We start from the raw sequence: 24714 nt of genomic DNA, 5'->3' as shown, positions 1-24714 counted from the left end.
ATTCACACTCATTGCATGATGTTGGTTTACAACACATTAGAAAGTTATATAAAATAGTTTATTCACTCATACCCTTCATATGCTTTGCCATTTCATTTTCAGTTTTTTTCCATTATTGTTCGTTTTACTTTCTCTGCCTTGTAAAATAATCCGTCCGTTGTCATTGACAATATACTTCTGCTTCAGTTTTGAAAGTTTTTCGCTTTTTTTGTCCGTTTGTTTTTCCTGTTCTGCTTCTTTTTGTTCATCTATTGGATGTATTGTATACCTCTGTTCACGTTTGGCATTTTCACATTTTAAACCAAATGAAAAGTCTGAACCAATTTCCGAAAAGCTGTGTGAGAAGTCAATATGGTCTGCTTCCTTAGGTACATTTGCTGTGAAGTAAGAATCCAAGGTACATTCGTGGATCCCTCGTGCTGCCATGGTCAGATACGATGATGAATCATCGTCGTCGTCGTGTGAAAATCCCTTTATATGTGTTATACTTCGGAACATTTTGTTTGAAGTAATGTACCGTTTAGGCTTTCACTTTTGTCAGATAATGAATTAAAAGAACAATCACAAGATCTGATATATAGGTGTCTATAACTGTTGATATTTTATGAAGTACTATCTGTTTATATAATGTTCCCAACTCCTCCTTCATCGATATATGTACCACGTGTTTTCTGCAAATTCCTGTCACTCAGCATATTGTAAATACAGGTAAAGTACCTGCAATTGTGTAAGTTTTAATCATTTAGCATCGATTTATGAAATCCAAGGTTGTCAAGGGGAAGATATTGATTATAGTTTCCCAGATATCCAGTGGGAAAATGCTACAATGGTTATAACTACAGATTTAATTTCATTAATACAGATAAATCAGATAAATTTCCATACGTTATACAATATATGAAATTGTACGCACTGTTTAATTTACTTTATGGAACACAATCCTTTATTAGTCTTTGAAAAAACTCTTTGTTAATCTTAATATTCAGCTTAAACATATACAATGTAGAATTTAATACTAAAAATTCGTCAACCGACAAATTAATTTCTGTTTTAGACTACTGATTAGAATGGAATCTTATCAATTCCAATTTTTTCTTTCAAATCTATGCGTTACCAGTAAAATCAATTTTGTCAAATATAATATTGAAATCTGATCTTTTCAAACCGAATAAAAATTCATCACGTTAATGAATGAAGAATAAATATGATTTCTGATTTTCCAATTGGGTTAAATAATGTCCCTGTATAAAGTTAAATGAAAAACGTTAAAAGTTTCATTCTAAATATTCCATCCTCTAGACACTTGGGATATATCATCAGATTTATTCTAATACATCATTATATGAGTAAAAGGAGACGTGGGGTAAACATAAGCTAGACAAAAGTTTTGTTTGCCTTTACTTTTTTTTATGTCGTCTTCGGTCTCTCTTCGACTTATGGGTTTAAATTGGCCCTCGGTTTTAATCCACCATGTTTTGTTAACGTTTAGTATCTTGGTGTACATAACAAAAGGAGTCTTTAACTTAGTCAGCATATGATTTTGTAATATAAGAAACGAAATCACTTTTTATTTTTATTTGATTTGTTCTGTTGGGTAGAGGGTAATATTTTTGTTATTTCTTAATCAGTTTCACCTTAGAGCACATATCTATTGGATAATTTCATCATAATTGCACTAATTGATAATTTGTTTCTTAAATAATTTTGGTATGATAAGAGACAAAGTTTAAAAGTCATTTTATTTTACTTATTTAAAAATGATACGTTACTTATTTTGATTGCTACTTATAGACATTTTCAATAAATGTTGACTGATATAGACTAGTTGACAACGACATCAAGAGATACAATGTAAAGGGTCGTCTCAGAAAATAGTAATGAATTTATGAATTAGAATTTATTTTTGCATTGTGTATGAAGAAACGATAGTGTCAAAATATTTTATTTCATCTTTATAGACGATGAGCTTCTAACTTCCTGTATTTTAGTAGTGAATGTTTACTCAAACAATGTTGATTGTTTGTTGAAAATGGCGGCACAGTGTCTGTTAATTTTGGTAATGGATGCCTCCTTAATTGATTTTTATTCACCAATTTTGATGCTCAATTTGACTTCTGTATTCCGCAACAATAAGATTAAGTTTAAACACTTTTGTTTCAATTGTCCTTACTTACGGCTGATCTTAGGTTAATGTTTTAACCATAATGTGGCGATTAGGGAATATTTAATCTCCAGGAGAACAGAGTTTTCTTTAATATAAAGCGGATTTGCTGCATCAATGTGTATTGTTGGACATCGTTCGGATGACCCACAAAACTAAATTCTACGTTGAAATATACCTAGAGTTGTCTGTAATCACCTGTGTGCGTATGGCTGGATTATGATGATTACCGAATAATATATTTCGTTGGCTCGATTTTTGGATGCTACCACATATATCCATGCAACCTTGACCATTGACATCGAAAATAAACAGGCATGTATTCTTGCCTTTACTGATGTATGTACCACGATAGTTGAAGATCGGTTGAGAAACACAAGATTTACAGTGTCCATAAGTGTGTTATGGACGGACAGTCCCGATATAATAACTTCTCCAACTTTGTTGCAAGGGATTAAAAACATGGAGAGACAAAAAAGAGGTATTCTAAAAATGAGCTATTCCTTGGACACGAGCACTCCTAAATAATTATAGAAAAACAGGTTCGGATGTAGTCTTTATTTTATCTGAAGGCACTTTTAGTCTTTTGTAGTAGGTGTAAAAAAAATGTCGGGTGTAAAAAAGAATTGTCAAATGTAAAAATAATGTTTTTTAATATCTGATGCATTTATGACTGTTTTAAAGGCATCTTTAAAAAAAATACGTATTTTTATGATACTTATGAAGTAATCAGCAACCTTGTCATATATATTCAATCTAATTTTCTCAGCCTTACCGTATATTTTAAAGCTATAAACTGTGAACTATTCCAGCGGCTAATCTATACAACGCATTACAAAGAAAGTATCCCCGGCCCGAGTCGGACGTATAGTAAAACAGTCTGATTTTTGTATAGCCCATCTTTGTCATATGATGATAAAGTAATGTAATTGTACTTTTAAAATCGTGATAAACTTTTGCATCCACTTGTCGATGATGTTTTCTAGACAATAATAATTTATCTATTGACCACGTATTAAAATTGCAACATTATTTTTATTGTAAAATTTGATATTTTTGACTTTTTGTGTACTTGAGAGTGATTTAATTACGGTTTCATTTGAAGATACGTTATGCAAACTTTGGCTAATAATGAACTTAATTTAGCAGGAAACAAAAAAAGTGTATTCTCATACAAAACTGGAACTCTTGGTAACGAATAAGAAGCACTTACTTTATTTCTATATAACAATGAAATATAATTTCTCGGAAGCTTTTAGCCGAGTTTTAAACACCGGATATTGTATACTTATCGTGTAATAGTAACTTCAGATTTCAAACGTAGTATGTGAATGGTTTATAGCAAAGTTCTGACAAATAATACCGGAAGTTTACTTTATCATAGAACTTTTAATTATTCCTATAAGATTTAATGGTCAATAATACTGTTACTACAGGAGTTTTTCACTTTATTGATTCGATCTTTATTTGCCAAGCTTCCAACAGGTATCAGAAACAAAAGGTTTATATTATGGAACCTTTGGATGTAATTCTTTCTTTTTAAATGGATTGTTTACAATTTTATAAAATACTTAATGTTCTGAATTTTCCACTGAATATCATGAATACAAAATGCCACTTTTTAACCCCTTGAATTCAAAAAGAAGTACTGTCTATCAAAAAAAAACCATCCCTGATAATATCCACTAGTTATGATCGTGTCTGTCAGATATCAATATGTATATTTTAGAAAATCAAGAAATGTGTAAGGATTGTTAATGAGACAAATATCCAAAAAATCCAACTGATGGAGATTGAAGCAATTATAGAATGAGCAAAATCCATATCGTATTGCTAGCTATAAAAGACCATGACATGACAAAATGTGAAACAATTTATAACGAAAAAAACAAACGCCTTTATCATAACATTAACATATTTGCTTTAAGACTTCAAACTTTTTTTCGTTTAATGCAAAACTGCAAAGATTGCCAAAATAGTCTCATTCTAGTCTCATTCTAAGAGTTTGTCATTACATTTAAGCATGAGCCAAGGTATTACCCAAAAAAGATATTTCGTTACAATATATCTTTATACTTTATGTAATGGTTGGTCAAATATATTTCTTTCTTTTGCTTCTTTTCTTAAATTTTTTTTTGGTCCAAAACTGTGAGTAAAATAAGCACTTTATGTCAAATATGTCATTTTCATCATATTCATGACGCCACTCTGACACCACAACTGACAATTCTCTAATAGAGTGTTTAGATTTTTATGGTCAGATGTATTTATTTATTGAACTGGCAGAATTTTTTAAAGGACTGAAGAATTTCAGTAATTCAATATTACAGCATTTCAGGAGCCAAAGAATCGTGATAATGACTCTGACAATTTCTTCTCCTTTCTGACATTGTATTCTCAAAACCTTATGTTGAATTTCCCATTTGTTATCCAGTTTAAGAGTCTGTGTATGCCAATGCATTAAAGTAACAAAGAAGATGTTGAGAACATGTTGCACTATATCAATTATTTTTCTACAAAATTATCATCCATTCCGATAATAAAATTGATGCCTAGTAGTGCAGCAAGTATTATCCATTGTAATGTAGTATAGAGAGTCGACTATTTACGTTACCGCTTATAATTTATATAACATCGAAAAGGCAAAAAAGAAGAAATTCATATTTAAAAATTTACCTTTGTCTTTTTGTTTTATAACAAAAAGTATCAAACATATAAATTTTGAATACCTAATATGTCTCCTATAAATGTTTATGGACAAATAAGAAAATATTGCAAAACATCATCAAAGATACCTGACTTTTATTTTGGAACGCCAGTCGCGCGTTTCGTCTAGATAAGACAAAGTGTATTAAGATAGCAATATGACTGTTTTAGTGTCTACAAAATTCTTCTTGTATTACGCCTTTTATAAAGTTTTTTGAGGGTCATCTGTCTTTATTGGTAGCAGTGATTTCTTTACTTTACAAACTACAATATAGAATAGTCTTTCAAGAAAAAAATATATGATTTCTCATTATCGTGACCAAAATATTTGATTTTTTTTTTTTTTTTTTGGTGTTTTAACGCCACTTTTAAGCACCGCTTTTGGGCTATTTCGTGGCGGCCAGTTTTTATTGGTTGAGTAAGCCGGAGTGCCCGGAGAAAACCACCGACCTTCGATAGGAAAACTGACAATCCTAGTCAATTAAGATTGGAGTCGAGTGCACCCGCACGAGCGGGGTTCGAACTCACAACTTCAGTGTTGACTGGCTAGTGATTACAGTAGAAACTACTTAGACCACTCGGCCACCGAGGCCCCCCCAAAATATTTGAAGAAAAAGATGAATATGATGTTATATATACAAGTCTAATTTGAAAACAACGTTCAAACCTATGATTGCGTTGGATAAAAACCGCAATTTTCATACGTGTGCATGCAAAACAAATTTCTTGGTAAAGGGGTATAAATACAGCACAAACAACATTTTCCAAAAGACCAAAAAAGTGACAAAGTATATTTTAACAAAACGCAATTGACTAGCAGGTCGAACAACGGATGTTCTTAAACCCTGCTGACTGCCATTGGCGATTGCAAAATAAAAGATCACCAGGTGTAACAAAATGGATCTTAAAATATTAATTTAATATCAAACAGAAAACAATTAGCTTGCGGAAAAGATGGTATACCGCAAACAAAAGGTGCAAAAATTAGTACACCATATCCGGATTTCGACAATTAATGTCTCTTATATATAAAACCATCAAAGGTGTAAATCTGAGTGTTACTATATCTTCGTAATAATTCCCAATTGAGTAATAAAACTTGCAATAAAAGTCTTATTTGACATGAAAACAAATGATCACATCCTTTTTGTTTCGTTATGTTCATGTTCTTTTAACGATTAAGCCGTCAATTGATTGATCTTTTAATTCGAAATAACCGTTCTTCTTTATTAGAAGAGTCAATCCTTGACTGTTTTGAATTATACATTATGTCTTCCAATCATAAAGATCCAACGACACACCACTTGATATTTATCTAAGATCAATCAGTTTATTGTTTCTGCACATTAGCTAACGCATCTTGATTGTGACATAAAAGCTCTATGACGTTATTTCCTGCTCGGCAAAAATGCGGCAGATTAGAACATCCCACTTTGCTTATTTCATAGATTCATGTATAGTGTAAGCGTCAAAATACGTTTTGTAAAGATAACTGGGATTGAGCGCCACAAAAAGCAATTGAATTTGAAACACAAACGAACACAAAAGATACAACACTACCTGTAACCTTGACATTAAACGTTCAATTATAAATGTTAACGCTAAGGATTTAAGCTTTTGTGGTTTTTTTTCAAAATTAAAAGTTTAGGCCGATAAAAAATGGTTCTATTGATCTACTGGCACCAATTTTGCCTTTCCCTTAGATGGTTTGGGCTATTATTTTTAGGTCCTGTTTGGAAACATAGCTTTTCAACTGTTTCGGTTCTTGTACATGCTTGGGTTTCAAATATTCGCCTTTGGTCGTTCCTGATGAAAGCTAATCCAGATAAATGTTGTTTTCATTTTTAAAAGCATATAGATCTAAAGCTTTGTCTAAAATATATAGACTAGTATAACATAATACATAAAAAAAATTAAAAGCTTAACATCAATTCGAATTAAAAACTCTTGATATTTATAACTAGAATTTTAATACGCACTGATACTGCTGATGATAGTATCTGACAATATGTCAAGAACGTCATTATACGAATAAGTAGTACGTTACTGACATCAATTATAGATCAGCGCCCACCTCTCGTTATCTTAAAAATCAACCATTTATTCAGCGTAACAATATATCTTGCCATTACAAAGGAAATAGGATAATGATCACGGGCAGCATACGTCTTTGACCTCAAAATCCCACACTTTTGAGTTGAACGAATTGAATAGACGGCGTAAAGGTATTTTGATGTTGCTAAACGTTTTGTGATGATTTTGCATTTGCCTTTAAAATTAGCTATAATTAACACAACGTCACCACGACAAAGCTTATATCAATTCCAACGAGCTTTTGTATTCGTTACTTAAACGTGACGTCTTTGTTTAATAAAATTTGTTTTTCAGCCAATAGCTTGATGCAAAAAGTATCTCATTATAAACGTTGAGACAGTCTGTTTTTTTGTATGGGTAGTCACCTTGGTTTACTTCAGCACAATAAAAATATTCCAAAAAATAGAATGTCCGACCCAAGTGAAAAAAATCCATGTATTTTGGATGAGCAGCTGGTTTCTTTAGTTTAGCTGAAGCTTTCTTAATTAATGAATTAGCCAGGGTTTTGATAGCTGTGACTGGTTTATCTGTCAATTTCGACTAACATAAGCAACACTTCAATAGTGTCAATACTGAAAAAAGCAGACTGTCAATAGAAATTTCATCAACTGCAAATATTTTAATCATACTCATAAACATTCACTACTAAATCATGAAAGCAATACGAGTGCTTACTAGCATTATAATTATTATTATTGGGGTTGGGGTAAGGGTTAGTCCAGGCTGATGTCCGGCAAAAATAAGAATAATTATAATGCTAGTAAGCACTCGTATTGCTATCATGATTTAGTAGTGAATGTTTATGAGGTTTTTTTTACATGGTATTGCCATTTAAAATCTGCTTTAATGATTTAGAAGTGAATGTTAATGGGACCTTTTTTATATGGTTTGACTGAAACATTAGCAGTTGATGAAATTTCTATTTTATAGTCTGCTTCATTCAAGACCCCAGCTAAGTCACCAAAGACGAAAACTGTAGCTTAACTGAAAACCAGCTGCTCATCCAAAATACACGTTTCTTTATAATGAGTCTAACATTCCATTTAAAGGATATGTTGGTTGTATTAAAATAAATCATAACGTGAATAACCATGCAAAATAGCAGATTGCCTCGAATTTACTATTGAGATACTTTTTGCGGCAAGCTATTTGCTCAAAATTAAATCAATTAAATAAAGACGTAAAATTTTAAGTAATGAATGAAAAAGCTCGTCGGAATGAAAATAAGCTTTTTCGTGGTGACGCTACAATCGTTGTAGCTTACTTGTAAGACGAATGCAAATCGTCACAAAACGTCAATCAACGTCAAAACTCAATTACACCATCAATTTAAATCATTCAACTCAATAGTGTAGGATTATCAGGTCAAAAGTGTGCTCCCCATGATCATTATCCAATTTCCTTAGTAATGTCTGGGTTTATTTTTACCATAAATGAATGTGATTAAAAATAATGACAAGGTGGGTGTTGATAAATCATTGATGTCAGTATAGTACTACTTTTTCTTATAATGATGTTCTTGATATTTTTTTTCTGGCAGACACTATCCTCAGAATTGTCGACGCGGATTAAAATCTAGTCCTAATCATCAACAAATTTGAATAGAATTGATGTTAAGTTTTTTACTTTTTTATGAATGATTTTATGAAAAGCTATATATTTAGACAGACATGCTATAGGTCTGTGTGTTAATAGTACTGGGTGTACATTCAAACCACTGTCTGTGTTGTTCAAAAACAAATGATGTAAAAGGATCGTGATAATAATTCCAACAAAAAAAATTCTTATGATATACTCAGATGGTCTGTTTTATTTTAGTTTGAGTCTTTTTTCAGATTTAACCATATATATTAAGCTCTATCAATTGACCATTAAAATGTTATTAACAAACATACAATACAAATAAATACAAGAGACGCAAACGATACCAAAGGGACATTCATTTTCAAAAGTTGAAAAAAAAGTTAAAACGCCATGGCAAACAAGAAACAGATCAAAATATAAACAACAGTATACAAAACACAATATACAAAACTAAAGACTGAACAACACGAACCCAATCAAAAACCGGGGTAATATCAGGTGCGTCGAAAGGTAAGCATATCTTGCTCCATAAGTGGCACCCATCGTGTTACTCATTTAAGAACAAACCTGGTGATAAGTATTATTTGGTAAAGTATTTACATTTAACCCTAAAAAACAGTTTAATAGACAATTGTAATACAATACAAACAAAATAAAAGTACACATTATTACACACATCAAAGGATTCTCCAAGTTACTAAAGGTAAGCTGAAAGTTCTGATGCTGTCTATATGAACTCATGTTGTCATACACTCTAATATCAATTGAGGTACTTAATAGAAGCCTGCATTCAGCGACGTAGCGGAAGATATGATCTTGTGCAAATTATACAGGGGAAAAAGAAGAAACGATTTAGTTTTGCCATCAACTATAAATTAGTGAATCGATTATTATCTTATAAATAATAGCCGCAGAGATCGAACAACAGCCTGCAGATGGAATGATATTTTCACAGTATAAAATGTAGTAAACATTTTGATCAATTTATATTATCTATATCCCTGCTGTAAAAAGTGTTAAGTAATGAAATTATGACGTTTATTGAAATCAACGACTGCACTGCAAAAACGTGTGTTTCAAACGAACTCGGAAATGTACATTCTCTGAGAAGAAGGCATTATCTTGGAAAGGAAATCAAAGAATTAGGATAAAAAATGTCGTTGCGTTCATCATAAATTTTTGTATGTAGATTACCATGAACATTTTTAATATCATGGTCTTAAAAAGGACATCGGTCACAAATAATGTTACCTTTAATAAGATTAAGTTGCGGTTGATGCATTTTATGTATGTAGGACTCTCAAGTTCGATGGGGACGCTAAAACGCGATGGTCACGCTAAAGTGCAATTGCCTACGCTAAAGTGCGGTGGTATGATACGCTAAAGTGCGATGGTCTGTGTTATATTTTGAACACGATAAAATGCGTTTGTCCGCAAAAGTATCGACGTTAACAACGTTAAACAGCATTATGACGAGAATGTTTGTCCAGATTGAGGGTTTTTATTACACAAGAACACAAAGTAGAGAAACAAATGATCACAATCTGAACAGTTGAGGGGCCAAAAAAGTCTTCTTTTTTACTTTCTAATTGAATAATTCAATAAAAACAAATTACAATAAGGTTTGTTATTTTCTGTTAAACAATGAATATACGTCAACTAGACAGCACCTAACGAACAGCTAATGTCATTAATGTATGCAACTTTATGTTATAGTATGACATTTAACGCGGAGCATTGGCTTACACCGCAAAGTATTCTATTAAGTCCAAAGGGCCTCAAAACAACCAATGTAAAACCATTCAAACGAGAAAAATAACAACCTGATTTAAATATAACACAATTTACGAATAGCAAATATAAAAATATACCAACAAACGACTACCATTAATTCAGTATATACTAACTACTGCAATGTAACTATAACACTTTTTGGACAACTATCGTACTTGAGATAAAAATAAGAAGATGTAGTATAAACTATCCATTCAACCCCACATGCCGTTCATGTATTCAACTATTAATCATACGGCCTTCAACGTAAAGCCTTGGCCCATGCCGCATAACAAGCTATGCAGGGTTATATAATGACCAGTGTTAAAAAATTCAGAAGACTTGATATATTAATAAAACAATAAACGAAGAAGTAATAGGAACTCAGCAACAAACAAAACCATTGCCTGAACCACATTCCCGTTACACCATCGCACTTTAGCGTCATACACTACCGCACTTTAGCGTAGACCATCGGACTTTAGCGTGACCATCGTACTTTAGAGTACCATCGCACTTTAGAGTCCTACATGTATAAAGTGGGAGAATATGGAGTGTTTAAAGAAAGTCGTCTATATATCTGTTTCTTTGTAAAATCGTGTATACGTAACATATATAGCCTTTATAATTGATGGTATAGCCCTTCTTAGAAACCGGTTTCCAGAATCATAAATTTTACTCTAAAAGTTATAGGTGATGCCCCTTGTCGGGCAATAGAACTGCGTCGCGGCAAAAAAGCTGAAATAAGAATCAACGACCATTCGTTGATTTATAGTTAATATTTGGTTTGTATAAATTTAGAAATTATCAATGGTTGTTTGCCTTAAACCAAACTTGAATCAAACCTAGAAAAAAGAATCACTTGGTTTTTTATTTATATCTCACCATTGCTCTGCACTGTAGCAAACAAGTACTTTTACCAGTTTACTTCCAAGCAATGAAAGAACTCGTATTCAAATGCAAACTTAAAATTAGATTCGGGCTTTCGGAAATGAGTTTCAGGAAATGCTAAATTAATAAATATTATAAGTTCGTGAACACTTGTGACATTTACAAAGTTCAATGCTTATCAATAACGATATTTAATGAAGAAAATGTCCATTTCAATCTATTTCTTTTTTTCTTTTGGTGCTAAATAGACTTTTTGATAAAAGGTTAGAATTATTCTGCTGTTATTAGTGTGCGATATTAGATGAACATCAATTTGAGAATTTAAAGTTTAAAGCAATACTTTGATAAACATATTGCGAACATTTTCAGAATCATGTTAATTTATGGACTTTGCCATAGTGTAACTAAATCATTTGTCTGCTGTTGGAGACCTTGTTTTTTTTATAAAGACCTACAGATCTTTTTGGTTTGTTTGTCGTAAGGTTGATGTCTCATTGATTAATAAGACCTTTTATTCATATTTGGAAATCAACCCTTCGAAAAATTTAAGGACGCCATCATGAGTTGGTTTATTGTTATGGAATATCTGTTCCACAGATGACGACGGATATGTTCCAATTCTCGTAACCACAATCCCGTCCTCTTTCCTCGAATGTGACCTACCGAATAAGATTTATCACTGGTTTTGTACTTATATGAGCAACACGACAACTGCCACATGCGGAGAAGCATCTGCCTACGCATCCGGAGCACCTGAGATCAACCCCTCCCCCCTCCGGTTTTTGTTGGATTCATATTGCTCAGTTCATAGTTTTCTGTGGTGTGTGTTGTAAACTGATGTTTGTCTTTTGGTAGTTTTTCGGTTTGTTTTTTTACCATGGCATTGTCAGTTTGTTTTGACCTTATGAGTTTTGAATATCCCTTGAGGTTTCGTTTTCCTCTCTCGACGTTATCAAAGCTACCATATTTTGTTTATAAATTGTAATTTTTTTTATAAACTTATCATTCTTACATTCGCACGATTAAATGTTAATAGTTATGCAGGAAAATGCAATAGATGCTTGTCTTACAGTATACAGCAATAACTGCGTTTTGAACCTGGAAACTAATACAACCACTTAGTGAGTAAAAAAAAAACAAAAACAGGAACCAACAAGGTTGTGTTTAATCACTACGTATATACGTCTGATATTTTCAAAGAGAAACACCATTCAATTAACTGATATAGTGATGCAAGGCAAAAAGAGAGGCAAACGATACCAAAGGGACATTCGATCTCATAAGTCAATAATAAACTGAAATCGCCATGGCTAAAAAAGAAAAAGAACAACAGACAAACAGACAAACAACAGTACACAAAACACAAAAAAAACCTGAAGACTGAAACAATAACCCCACCAAAAACTTATGGTTATCTCAGGTGTTCCGGAAGGGTAAGCAGATCCGGCTCAACATGTGGCACCTGTCGTGTTGCTCATGTTAGTACAAACTTAAATGTTCCTTTCAAATTGATCCATTTAAAATTTCATTACAGGGGGTATTGCATTAAATTGTGTATAATGGTTGCTGTTCGATATCTTTTTTTAATGCAGCATACAATATAAGAGTGCAAACGGCATGTAAGACTGTAACCAGAAAAAAGTAAGATAAGTTATGATATTTCTAGATGAACGATTCCTGCTTTTGGATTACTGATTTATCTATTTTCGTTTAAAAGTTTTAAAGTGAGTATTCAATTCGAAAATCTCGTTTTTATACCAAATAACTTGTCATTACATACATAACAAGTATCTATGGTATGTAAGGTTACGGATTGAAGATGTCGTGATACAAAATAATAAAATAGACACCTGAATCATATTTCAAATTTCATTCTGCTACTCAATTGGTCATGTCTTTGTACAATGATAGTGTTAGCTACTGCAGTTGATTGAAATTTATGAGATTTTTATATCGTTTTTAAACTTTTACAGTATTCCTTAGTAGTCGATTAGGATTAAATAGTATGTTAATATCAGATTCAAATTACAACAATAGGAATGTAGATCAGCTGCTTAAATCACAAGGTGAACTTCATTTACATCTAAATTACGTTCGTTATTAGTCGAGCATGACTAATGATAGATAATCAATAGCGATTACTAATGTCTTCAAACTATTTTCGATATATAAATGCATTAACGATGTCGCTAACGACTTCATGGATGTTATGTCATGTAATATAAAGCTTTTAATATCCTGGTGAAGTATGCAAAAAAGATTAGATAACCCATCATTGCATTGTGGTATGTGTTTAATATAATGTTTGTAAACATCAACTTCATCTGCATTTTTTCCATGTAGATCGACACTGTGAATGAAGGTCAGGGTAGAGTCTAAAAGTGAAGCAGCCATCTTGGATCTCAAAATTGTAGAGTTAGGTTTGACTGAAACCTCAAATGAAATATGTGTTTCTTTTGAATGAATCGTATACTGATTTATATTATTTGAAATACATGTTGTATATATATACTCATTAATATCTTTTAGGAAAAATTCATTTCATTACATTTTCATACATTTTAGTGCCAACATTCAACTTTATAACATTAGCAATTTCTTTTGAACATAAATGACTGTTTCGTTGGTAACTATAGAAAATGACATATAAAATAGATTTTTAGAAAATTGACATCTTGCTATGTACAAATATAGTATTCTACTAACGTGAAGACACCAAACATGTCATTTATATTAAAGACTAAACTGAATTTTTCAAAAGCTGTTATGCAATAATTTCTCAAACAATTTTCAGTATGATGCTTGTGGACACATTTTTCAGTTTTAAAGAGCTAAATTGACAGCGCGTAATCTTTACAATGGCTTCCATTTTCACGACTGAAAGAAATAAGTGGCGTAACGAGGAGATAATTTTAAAGAAATAGAATCCTGACTGTGATATCCCGTTAGTTATAAGTTTTCTACAAGGACAACCAAATTTACAAATCAAATCTTTGTATATATATAAGAATTAAGTAAAGTTTTTAAGTTATCTGTGGTAACGAATTTCTTGGCTCGATAATTAATCAATGAAATAAAGGCAACAGAAATATACCGCTGTTCAATAGTCATAAATCGATTAAGCGAAAACAAATCCGGGTCACAAACCAAAACCCAGGGAAACACATCAACTATAAAGGGAAACGCATCAACTAGGGCAAAAAGGAAAACAACAGAAACACTAAACTGCAACAAGAACAAAGGCCAACATAGATAGAAACGGACTATTTGATAACAATTGCCATATTTCTGACTTGGTACAGGACATTTTAGGAAAAAAGAACAAACTATAAAAATCAGTTGAAAAAGGCTTAACTCATCAGATTGTTACAAAAAAAAACATAACAACTAAAACGTAGACAGAACGTGTCAGGGTATATATCCATCCTTCATACCTAGTAACAACAAAAAAGACACTAAGGACAGATCTGAGAGTACTCGCAGTTTGGTCATTAACTGTGATTCATAACAGGAACAATTCTGCTATTAAGGGGTGTAATTGGTAACCATAGGAAAAGTATTCTCTTGTAAAGTAAAATCTCTTATAATAAAATAGATATTTCTTTAAAATGTGCACAAGTGTCAATGTTTTGGCAATGGACATGGTTAAATACGTACATGTTGAAACAGTCTCTGCTGATAACTGTGATTCCATTAATATATATTTCAAATGAACTTCACATTGAAAGTTTTTTTTTTATACTTTTCGTTACAGACTTTTTATGATTTCATAAGTTGTCAATGTATTTATACATGCTTTCCAATCTCAGTTTACTTCTGATGAAGGTACGTCCAATCATTAAACTTCACATTTATGCATATTTGTCTACCATCTTCAATAGCCTTAATTCAAATATTTCATGGATAAAAATGCAAAATAAGAACAATTATTTAGACATAACTCACCGATCATTTATATCGAGATATAACCCTCATTAATAGGCATTGTCAAGATGAAATCATAGCAATAACTCATGAGCCAATTGCGGATTGCAATCTATTAATTAGTAAATGGCATTTCATGTTTGTCTTTGAGGATAAGTAACAAAGTTACTGTCATGTTACCACAACATTTTATTAATATACTTATTTTTGATAATTCAAATTTCCCGCATTTTTACACGTGCTTTTACTGTTTGAAACACGTGTTATTTCTTATCAGTTTCATTTAGATTCCCACATGGCATTGTGAAGAAAGATTGTGTTTCGCTTTCGATATTTTCGATTTTCGTGCAATCTTTGGTAAACTACAGTGTGAGTTAATTTTTATATTATTTTATTTTATAACTTTAAGTAAATATTTCATATTTTTGATAAGTTTAAGCAATTAATTATCTACGTTTTCTTTGTTTGAACTGCCGATTAACGTGCACACAGGTCATGTTTGTTTACATCAGCATTTTGTATGTTTTGCATTATGTACACCGTTTATTTTAGGATAATTAATTATTTTAGCGTTAAAGTTAAAATATTATTCTTGCAATTGTATTTTTCTTATTAAATTTAAGCTAATTAACCTTTTAGTAGTACAGAGTTGCTAGCGGGTAAAAAATCTATGGAACGCCGTTAGTGCCATCTTTACACCTGTATTTCTATTTTTATAATTTTTTACTTTATGGAATGCAATTAATGCCAAAGTTGTTTTACGTTAATTTTGCTATTTACTTCATGTTTGTTTATGTTTTGAACTTATAATTATTCATAGGAATTTTTATACTTAAAAATAAATGTATGGAGGTCAATGAGTGTCATTTTGACAATGTTTATTTTCTTGTAATTTTTCGGTAAATTACGGCATTTGAGTTTATGATTTTTATTTTTCTCTTTGTAGCTTTTTACTATATGTATTATGTGATTATCTGCAACGATGAAGCATTTTAATAAAGAATTTGAAACTAACGTAGTTTGAAGACTTTAAAGTAAAAAGACTGCATCCTTTACCACAGGGATGAGCACTGAAACAGTAATTCGTAAAATGGAAAAGGTTCAAGGCAAACCTTTTATGGAAACTGAAGATGAAATAAACGATGACGGTCAAGGCAACCTACCATTTATTATTGATGATTCAATTAAAACACAATCACATGAAGACGTAAAGCCAATACGGGTGAGAAAGTTAACGTCCGGGGGAGAGGAAATGTACGAAAAAGACGTTGAAAAATACACTGCGGAGCTAATCCACTATAGGAAGAACCTAGATATCTTAATCAATAGTTACTACTCAGGAGAACTAGAAATATCAGATGTTAGATTAATGCCAGACAGAATTAAAACGGAACTGTCAAAATATCAACAAATTTCAGAAAAATTCATCGGCTTTTTGAACAGATACAGACCGCAGAGAGCGCCCGGGAAGAGGCAATACAAAAATTAATCTACAAAAGTATTATGTCAAAGGCTAAAACAATTTTAAATGAGATCGACATTAAATTGAAGCAGGTGCAATCAGTAAAATCTTTCGCTACTGGTAGAAAATCTAAATCCTCCTCCGCAAGTTCAATGCTAATTAAACAAAGAGCAAAAATGGATGCTGCTAAGACAAATCTACGCTTTGTAAGTAAAGAGGCAGAACTTGAAAGATTACAATTTAAGCTTGAAGAGGAAGAACTTAAAACAAAAGCAGAATTATTAAAGAAGAAAGTCGAAGCAAAGTTACAAATGGAACTTTTAAAATCAGAGAAAGAAGTTGCAATTGCTGAAGCTGAGTTTAATGCCGTCCGTGAAGAGTTGGAGATGGAGGGATCACGATCTAGCGGTAGATCCATGGCGTCAGTTGTTGATCCTCGTCAACACATCGAGAGGTATCTACAGGAACAACAGGAAATAATGAAATCAGGATATACAAATCCTCAACAAATGCAACCTCCAGAGCTCAACGTTCACGCCGCACCGTTTGAACCTAAATCCGAAGATATTAGACAAACAAATTGTGAAATCAACAACGTTTCCGTGGCAAACGAACTCTCAAAGTTCTTATTAAAGAAGGATTTATTGATGTCTCGTTTTATGAAATTTAACGATCAAGCAGAGTCTTATCATGTTTGGAAAGCTTCGTTTTCCAATATAACTCAAGAACTTAGCGTCAACGCTCGTGAGGAACTTGATTTATTGATGAAATGGCTTGGGCCAGAATCATCAAGACATGCAGAAAGTCTAAGGATAGCCAATGCAAGAGACCCAGTAAAATGTCTGAAGCGGGTATGGGAAAGACTTGAAGAGAGATATGGCGGACCAGAAATGATTGAAACGAATGTGAAATCAAAATTGAATAAATTTCCAATAATTACCAACAAAGACCACAAGAAATTATATGAACTTAGCGACATTTTAACAGAAATCGAATCCCTGAAAGAGGACGAAAGATACGCACAGTTATTGTCTTACTTTGATACTTCGCTAGGCGTTAACACCGTGATAACTAAATTACCATATGGGATTCAGAACAAGTGGATTGATAGAGCCATGCGATACAAGCAAAACCATAACGCACTGTATCCACCATTTCCGTTTTTCGTCGGTTTCATCAGAGAAATGTGCAAACAATTCAATGACCCAGGCTTTGCTTTTAAAGAAGACACCAAACCTCAACACACAAAATCGTATCCTAACAACAATAGATATAACAACAAAGTCACAGCTAGAAAGACAGATGTATCACAAGAAAAACAGTTTAAATCTACTGGCTCGACTGATAAACTTACAGAATGTCCTATTCACCATTCAAAACACTCGTTGAACAGTTGTAGAGGATTCCGACTAAAAAGTATAAATGACAGAAAGAAAATTCTTCGAGAAAACAACATCTGTTACAAATGTTGCGAGTCAGCAACGCACATATTTCGAGATTGTAAGGAGTCCGTCACATGCAAAGATTGCGGAAGTAACCGACATTCAACAGCTATGCATATCGATAGGAATGATCAAAATACAAGAGAAATAGAACCCGTGTCCTCTCATGGCGGGGAGGGACCATTGCTTCAAAATGTAGAAACGAAGTGTACTGCAATTTGTGGGGAAGGATTTTCTGGCAAATCCTGTTCAAAGGTGGTACTTGTCAAGGTTTACAAGAAAGACGAACCTGAGAAATCCGTACATCTTTATGCGTTAATGGACGATCAAAGTAATCGTACGCTAGGCCGTACAGAGTTATTCGATGCACTGAATATAGATTCAGCCGTTCAACCTTACACTTTATCTTCCTGTGCAGGAAGTGTTCAAAAGCAAGGCCGTCTTGCTAGCGGGTTAGTCGTTGAACCTATAGATGGACGAATAAGAATGGATTTACCAACTGTAATTGAATGCAACGACATTCCTGAAACGAGAGAAGAAATTCCGGTGCCAGAAATCACAAAATATTACGAACACTTGAAGCGTATTACATTACCACCTATAGATCCGGATGCACATATTCTCTTACTGATCGGTAGAGACTTGGCCGATGCACACCACGTCTATGAGCAAAAGACAGGAGCTCAAAACACGCCATTTGCACAACGACTCAGTTTAGGATGGGTCATTATCGGTGAAGTATGCTTAGGCCAAACGCACAAGCCTAATTCGAAGGTAAACGTGTATAAAACAAACATTCTAAACAATGGAAGGCCAACATCATTTGACGTATGTAAAAACGTCTTTAACGTTAAAGAAATTGTCAACAATCACCAAGATACCGTGGAAGATCAGATATTCTACAGGACAAAGGACGATAATAAGATTGGCATGTCCGTAGAAGACCATGTATTTATAGACATCATGGACAAGGAATTTGTCAAAAGTGAAACAGGCAATTGGAGTGCTCCTCTACCGTTCCGGAAGCATAGACCTCGATTACCTGACAACAGATCTCAAGCATTGAGAAGGGCTAGAATGCTCGACCAGTCTCTTCATAAAAGTACGAGTAAGCGTCAACATTTTGTAGAATTCATGGGAAACATGTTTCGTAATGGTCATGCTGAAGAAGCTCCAACTTTGAAACAAGGCGAAGAATGTTGGTATCTGCCTTTATTTGGAGTGTACCACCCTAAGAAAAAAGATAAAATAAGGGTTGTTTTCGATTCCTCGGCTAAACAGGATGGCATATCCTTAAATAATGTTCTACTCTCTGGACCGGATTTTACAAATAGTTTGGTTGGAGTATTGCTAAGATTCAGAAAAGAAAGAATTGCAGTAATCGCCGACATAGAGCAAATGTTTTACTGTTTCAAGGTAAACAGTGCACACCGTAACTATTTACGATTCTTTTGGTACAAGAACAACATTCCTGGACAGCAGCTTATAGAATACAGAATGTGTGTCCACGTTTTTGGGAACACACCGTCACCAGCAATTGCCACCTACGGGCTAAGGAAATGTGTTGAAAATGAACAAACAGAAAGCGATGTCAAAGAATACGTTAATAGAAATTTTTATGTGGATGACGGACTGGCTAATTTTACAAATGAGGAAGAAGCTATCAGTGTCCTTAAAAGGACTCAGCAATCTCTACTTGAAAACGGAAAATTGAAACTTCATAAAATTGCATCGAACAGTGAAGAAGTAATGAACGCTTTCAATCCAAATGAGTTGGCTAAAGAGCTCAAAACCTTAGATCTAAACGAAGATGAGCTACCTATTCAGCACAGTCTTGGAATGAGTTGGGACTTGCAACAGGACTCGTTTAGCTACAAATTATCAAACGAAGAGAAACCTGTAACACGTAGAGGTGTGTTATCATCAATAAATAGCTTGTTCGACCCATTAGGTTTTATCGCCCCTGTCATTCTACAAGGTAGAATTCTAATGAGAGATATAATTGCCGAAACCACTGACTGGGACTTACCACTATCTAATGATATTCAGCAAAAATGGCTAGAATGGAGAAACTCTTTAAGGCCAATAGAACAATTTTCAATACGAAGAACATTTGTAGAATCGTCTTTCTGTACAAGCTTGGACAAACAGTTACACATTTTCTCGGACGCCTCAGAACAGGCAATAGCAAGTGTAGCTTTTTTGAGAACATCTAACGCAGAGTTTTCTATCAACACCGGTTTCGTATTCGGAAAATGCAAAGTGGCACCAAAACATGGCCATACAATACCACGATTAGAACTATGTGCCGCAGTTATGGCTGTTGAAATCGGAGAGATAATCTGTGAACATCTAGACATGAACTCGGCTGAGATAAAGTACTATACAGATAGTAAGGTAGTGCTAGGTTACATTAACAACCAAGTTAGACGTTTTCAAGTCTATGTTGCAAACCGAGTTGGTAAAATTAGGAAAGCTTCAAAACCGGAACAATGGACGTATGTAAATACTGATCTTAATCCAGCCGATATTGGAACAAGACTTATATTTGCAGATCAGCTACAAACTAGTTCTTGGCTTACAGGACCCACATTCTTACAGGAATCTGACACGCTTAGTCAAAGCATTGCTACTACTTTTCCTCTCATAAATCCTAACACTGACAAAGAATTGAAAACAGAAATACAAGTCATAAAATCTGTTTTAAAATGTGATACCCTTGGGTCACAAAGATTCAACCGATTCTCCAATTGGTGGAAATTAGTTCGTACCATTTCACGCCTACAGCGACTTGCTAGTAGTTACTCTCACAACAAATTAAAGGCCAATTTGGAGTCAAACGAGCTTGACGCTCATCGAAAAGCTGAAGTTTTTATCATTAAAGAAGTTCAAAAGGAGGACTTTGGTAGAGAAATCGAGTGTCTCAGAAATAAAAGGCCTCTGCCTAACAACAGTTCCGTGTTATCTTTGAGTCCCGTCTTGGACGAAAATGGAATTTTGAAAGTAGGGGGAAGACTTCGAAATGCTAAAATCACATCAAAAGAAAAAACACCGATCCTTATTTCTGGAAAACATCATATTGCTACTTTGCTTGTCCGTCACTACCATTACGATGTACAACATCAAGGGAGACATCTTACTGAAGGTACCATTCGATCTGCTGGGTGGTGGATTACAGGCTGCAAACGACTGGTCTCATCTATAATTTTTAAATGCGTTAAATGTCGACGACTTCGAGGTTCGTTGAGTGAACAGAAAATGGCTGATTTACCAGACGTAAGATTATCGCCATGTGCACCGTTTAGTTTTGTTGGTGTAGATGTTTTTGGACCATGGAGCATAGTAACCAGACGCACTAGAGGAGGTGTAGCAAATTCTAAGAGATGGGCAGTCTTATTTACATGCTTAGCATCTAGAGCAGTCCATATAGAGGTAATAGAAGAAATGAGTTCCTCTTCTTTCATCAACGCTCTACGCCGATTCTATGCACTTCGAGGCAAAGTGCAAGAATTCCGTTCTGACAGAGGTTCGAACTTCGTTGGATGTACCGACGCCCTGCAAATCGATGCATTAAACGTTGAAGATGGCGAAGTAAAAACACTTCTCAACAAGAATAGGACAATATGGAAATTTAATACGCCTCATTCTTCTCACATGGGTGGCTCATGGGAGCGAATGATTGGAATAGCTCGTAAAATTCTAAATAACATGCTTTTCGACGTGAGATACAAGAATTTGACTCACGAAGTTCTAACAACATTTATGGCAGAGGTAACAGCCATTATAAACGCCCGACCGATTGTACCAGTCTCCACTGATTCTGAGAATCCTACAATACTGACACCTTCTCTATTATTAACTCAGAAAACATCTGATCAGGAAGATAGCTTTGAAAATATAACATCAACTACATGTATGTACCAATCACAATGGAAATATGTTCAAACATTAGCTGAGATATTTTGGAAACGTTGGAGTAGGGAATATCTGCAAACATTACAAAAGAGACAAAAGTGGAAAAAGGAAGTGACAAATTTGAAACAGGGCGACATTATTCTTATGCGAGAAAAAGACATGGTTAGGACCGAATGGCCAATTGGAACAATATTAAGAACATTCGCCAGCGAAAATGACAATCTTATAAGGAAAATAGAAGTGAGAGTTATTAAACAAGGAAAACCAGTTATTTATGTTCGTCCGATTACAGAGATTGTGAAGCTATTGTCTGAGTGATACTTTTGAACAATATTTGAACTGTTGATATGTACATTGACTTTATTAGTTTAACATTTTAGATAGTAGTTACAAAAATGTGCCTTAGATTTAAGTAGTCTAGTTAATTTTCTTTTTGAGATTTTTGTTAACGAGGTTTTTTAGCTCATACTTGAAGTCTTAAGTATTTTTGTTTAAAACCTAGGGTGATATTGTTATATCAGACGGGGAGTGTCATGTTACCACAACATTTTATTAATATACTTATTTTTGATAATTCAAATTTCCCGCATTTTTACACGTGCTTTTACTGTTTGAAACACGTGTTATTTCTTATCAGTTTCATTTAGATTCCCACATGGCATTGTGAAGAAAGATTGTGTTTCGCTTTCGATATTTTCGATTTTCGTGCAATCTTTGGTAAACTACAGTGTGAGTTAATTTTTATATTATTTTATTTTATAACTTTAAGTAAATATTTCATATTTTTGATAAGTTTAAGCAATTAATTATCTACGTTTTCTTTGTTTGAACTGCCGATTAACGTGCACACAGGTCATGTTTGTTTACATCAGCATTTTGTATGTTTTGCATTATGTACACCGTTTATTTTAGGATAATTAATTATTTTAGCGTTAAAGTTAAAATATTATTCTTGCAATTGTATTTTTCTTATTAAATTTAAGCTAATTAACCTTTTAGTAGTACAGAGTTGCTAGCGGGTAAAAAATCTATGGAACGCCGTTAGTGCCATCTTTACACCTGTATTTCTATTTTTATAATTTTTTACTTCATGGAATGCAATTAATGCCAAAGTTGTTTTACGTTAATTTTGCTATTTACTTCATGTTTGTTTATGTTTTGAACTTATAATTATTCATAGGAATTTTTATACTTAAAAATAAATGTATGGAGGTCAATGAGTGTCATTTTGACAATGTTTATTTTCTTGTAATTTTTCGGTAAATTACGGCATTTGAGTTTATGATTTTTATTTTTCTCTTTGTAGCTTTTTACTATATGTATTATGTGATTATCTGCAACGATGAAGCATTTTAATAAAGAATTTGAAACTAACGTAGTTTGAAGACTTTAAAGTTACAGCAGGGAAAGAGCAAGTATTTTCTTAATTAAAAACCAACAAGTAATGCTTGCCAATAACGTAGAACAGATTTAAATTTTAACATTAATATTGGATTATATATTATGCAAAATCATTGATATTTGCTAGGGCATCATATCCGTTAGTTTACATGAACTAATGAATGTTTCAATGATATTAGAAAGACAGAGGACATGATGTCGTTATTAACAATTAACAGATAAAGAACTTTGAGGTGTTTCGAGGAACTACTGACTTTCTTAGATATTGAGTTGTTGAGATGTGGTATTATGTAAAACCGATCGTTATTTCTTGTAAGGGTTATCTGGATCATTTGTACTGTTATCTCTTTAATCTAAAAGCTATCATTTATCAAAATAATATTAATCTGGGTTTTATGATAATGTTAGGATCTGTTAGCAGGTATTTACCTTGAAAAAAGGTCAACCGGGAGAGATCTGATGTAAATTGGAAGTTGCCATTTAAAAAAGAACAAAACCATATATTTTTGAATTTAGCGTAAAGGAAATATCAAATGAGACCAGATGTTACGCCATGTAAACAGGAAGTATCAAATTATTTCCTCTTAATTATTTCTTTACTCAGGAAATTACTGTTACCACCAACAAATGTTCAACAAATTAGCAGTTGGAAAGACCTTCAACTGTTCTCTTACGCCTTGCTTTTTAATAATGGTTAATATCACCTTGGGATTTTTAGTACCTTTTGGTCTTTCAAGTCCAAAAAATTACCTAAAGAAGCCTAGTTCGGTTTTCTTAATGTGGAAATTGTATCTAATGTCTCTTTTACGTTTAAGTATTTATATTTTCAAAATGTTAAAAAATTACGGACAATCGTCAAGTCGAGTTTTATATTTTATCGTGATTATAATTCAACCATATATAAAACAAATTGTATTCGTATTAATGATAACCTTTGTTCACAATAATTAGCAATATTGAACTGATTTCCTGATTATTGATCCTATATTGATTTATCTTCTTATTAACGTAAATAAGATACAGGAAATATATCTTTTTTATTTATGTAGTTCTCTTTATTTCTGAAAATATAACATGTATTCAGAAGATAATTTAAAAACAAAAAAATGTTATATGTATATCTCATAAAACAAACAAATGAAATGGTTTCTGTGCATGTGTTTCTGGAATCGGCTTTGTCATTTTCATTTTAGCTTTAAAGCTTTATACATTTAATTCTATTTTCAGCAGTAAAGTAAATGCTTTATCAATAAGCATTTACCCTAATGCAGACAAAAATGAGTGGCGTTTATGCATTATTCCTACTTTTTAACATAAAAGATGTACGACCTCTTTCTCGAGTATTTATTGATCATGTAACC

The 24714-nt window shown here is 33.0% G+C and overlaps 1 protein-coding gene across 2 annotated transcripts; it reads left to right on the top strand.

Moving 5' to 3' along the window:
* Window positions 1-15308: 15308 nt before the first annotated feature.
* LOC127699117 (uncharacterized) lies at window positions 15309-23326 on the top strand. Of its 2 annotated transcripts, none has more exons than XR_007981091.1 (2): window positions 15309-22681; window positions 23259-23326. XR_007981091.1 is itself a non-coding variant. In XM_052202864.1 (2 exons), exon 2 carries the CDS (start codon window positions 16637-16639, stop codon window positions 22268-22270), a length of 5634 nt encoding a protein of 1877 aa, XP_052058824.1. In that variant the 5' UTR covers window positions 15309-15502; window positions 16080-16636; the 3' UTR covers window positions 22271-23326. The 2 variants fall into 2 exon arrangements, 1 of the variants encoding a protein (XP_052058824.1); XM_052202864.1 differs by having other exon boundaries at window positions 15309-15502; window positions 16080-23326.
* Window positions 23327-24714: the final 1388 nt, after the last annotated feature.

The sequence above is a fragment of the Mytilus californianus genome, unplaced genomic scaffold (assembly GCF_021869535.1).
Source record: "Mytilus californianus isolate M0D057914Y unplaced genomic scaffold, xbMytCali1.0.p SCAF_1, whole genome shotgun sequence".
NCBI classification, from domain to species: domain Eukaryota; kingdom Metazoa; phylum Mollusca; class Bivalvia; order Mytilida; family Mytilidae; genus Mytilus; species Mytilus californianus.
Note: the sequence above shows the minus strand (reverse complement) of the source record. Positions and strands in the feature narration are given on the sequence as shown.

Excerpts from the sequence above, each read along its gene's own strand:
- LOC127699117 (XM_052202864.1), top strand. The coding sequence starts at position 16,637 with ATGTCAAAGGCTAAAACAATTTTAAATGAGATCGACATTAAATTGAAG.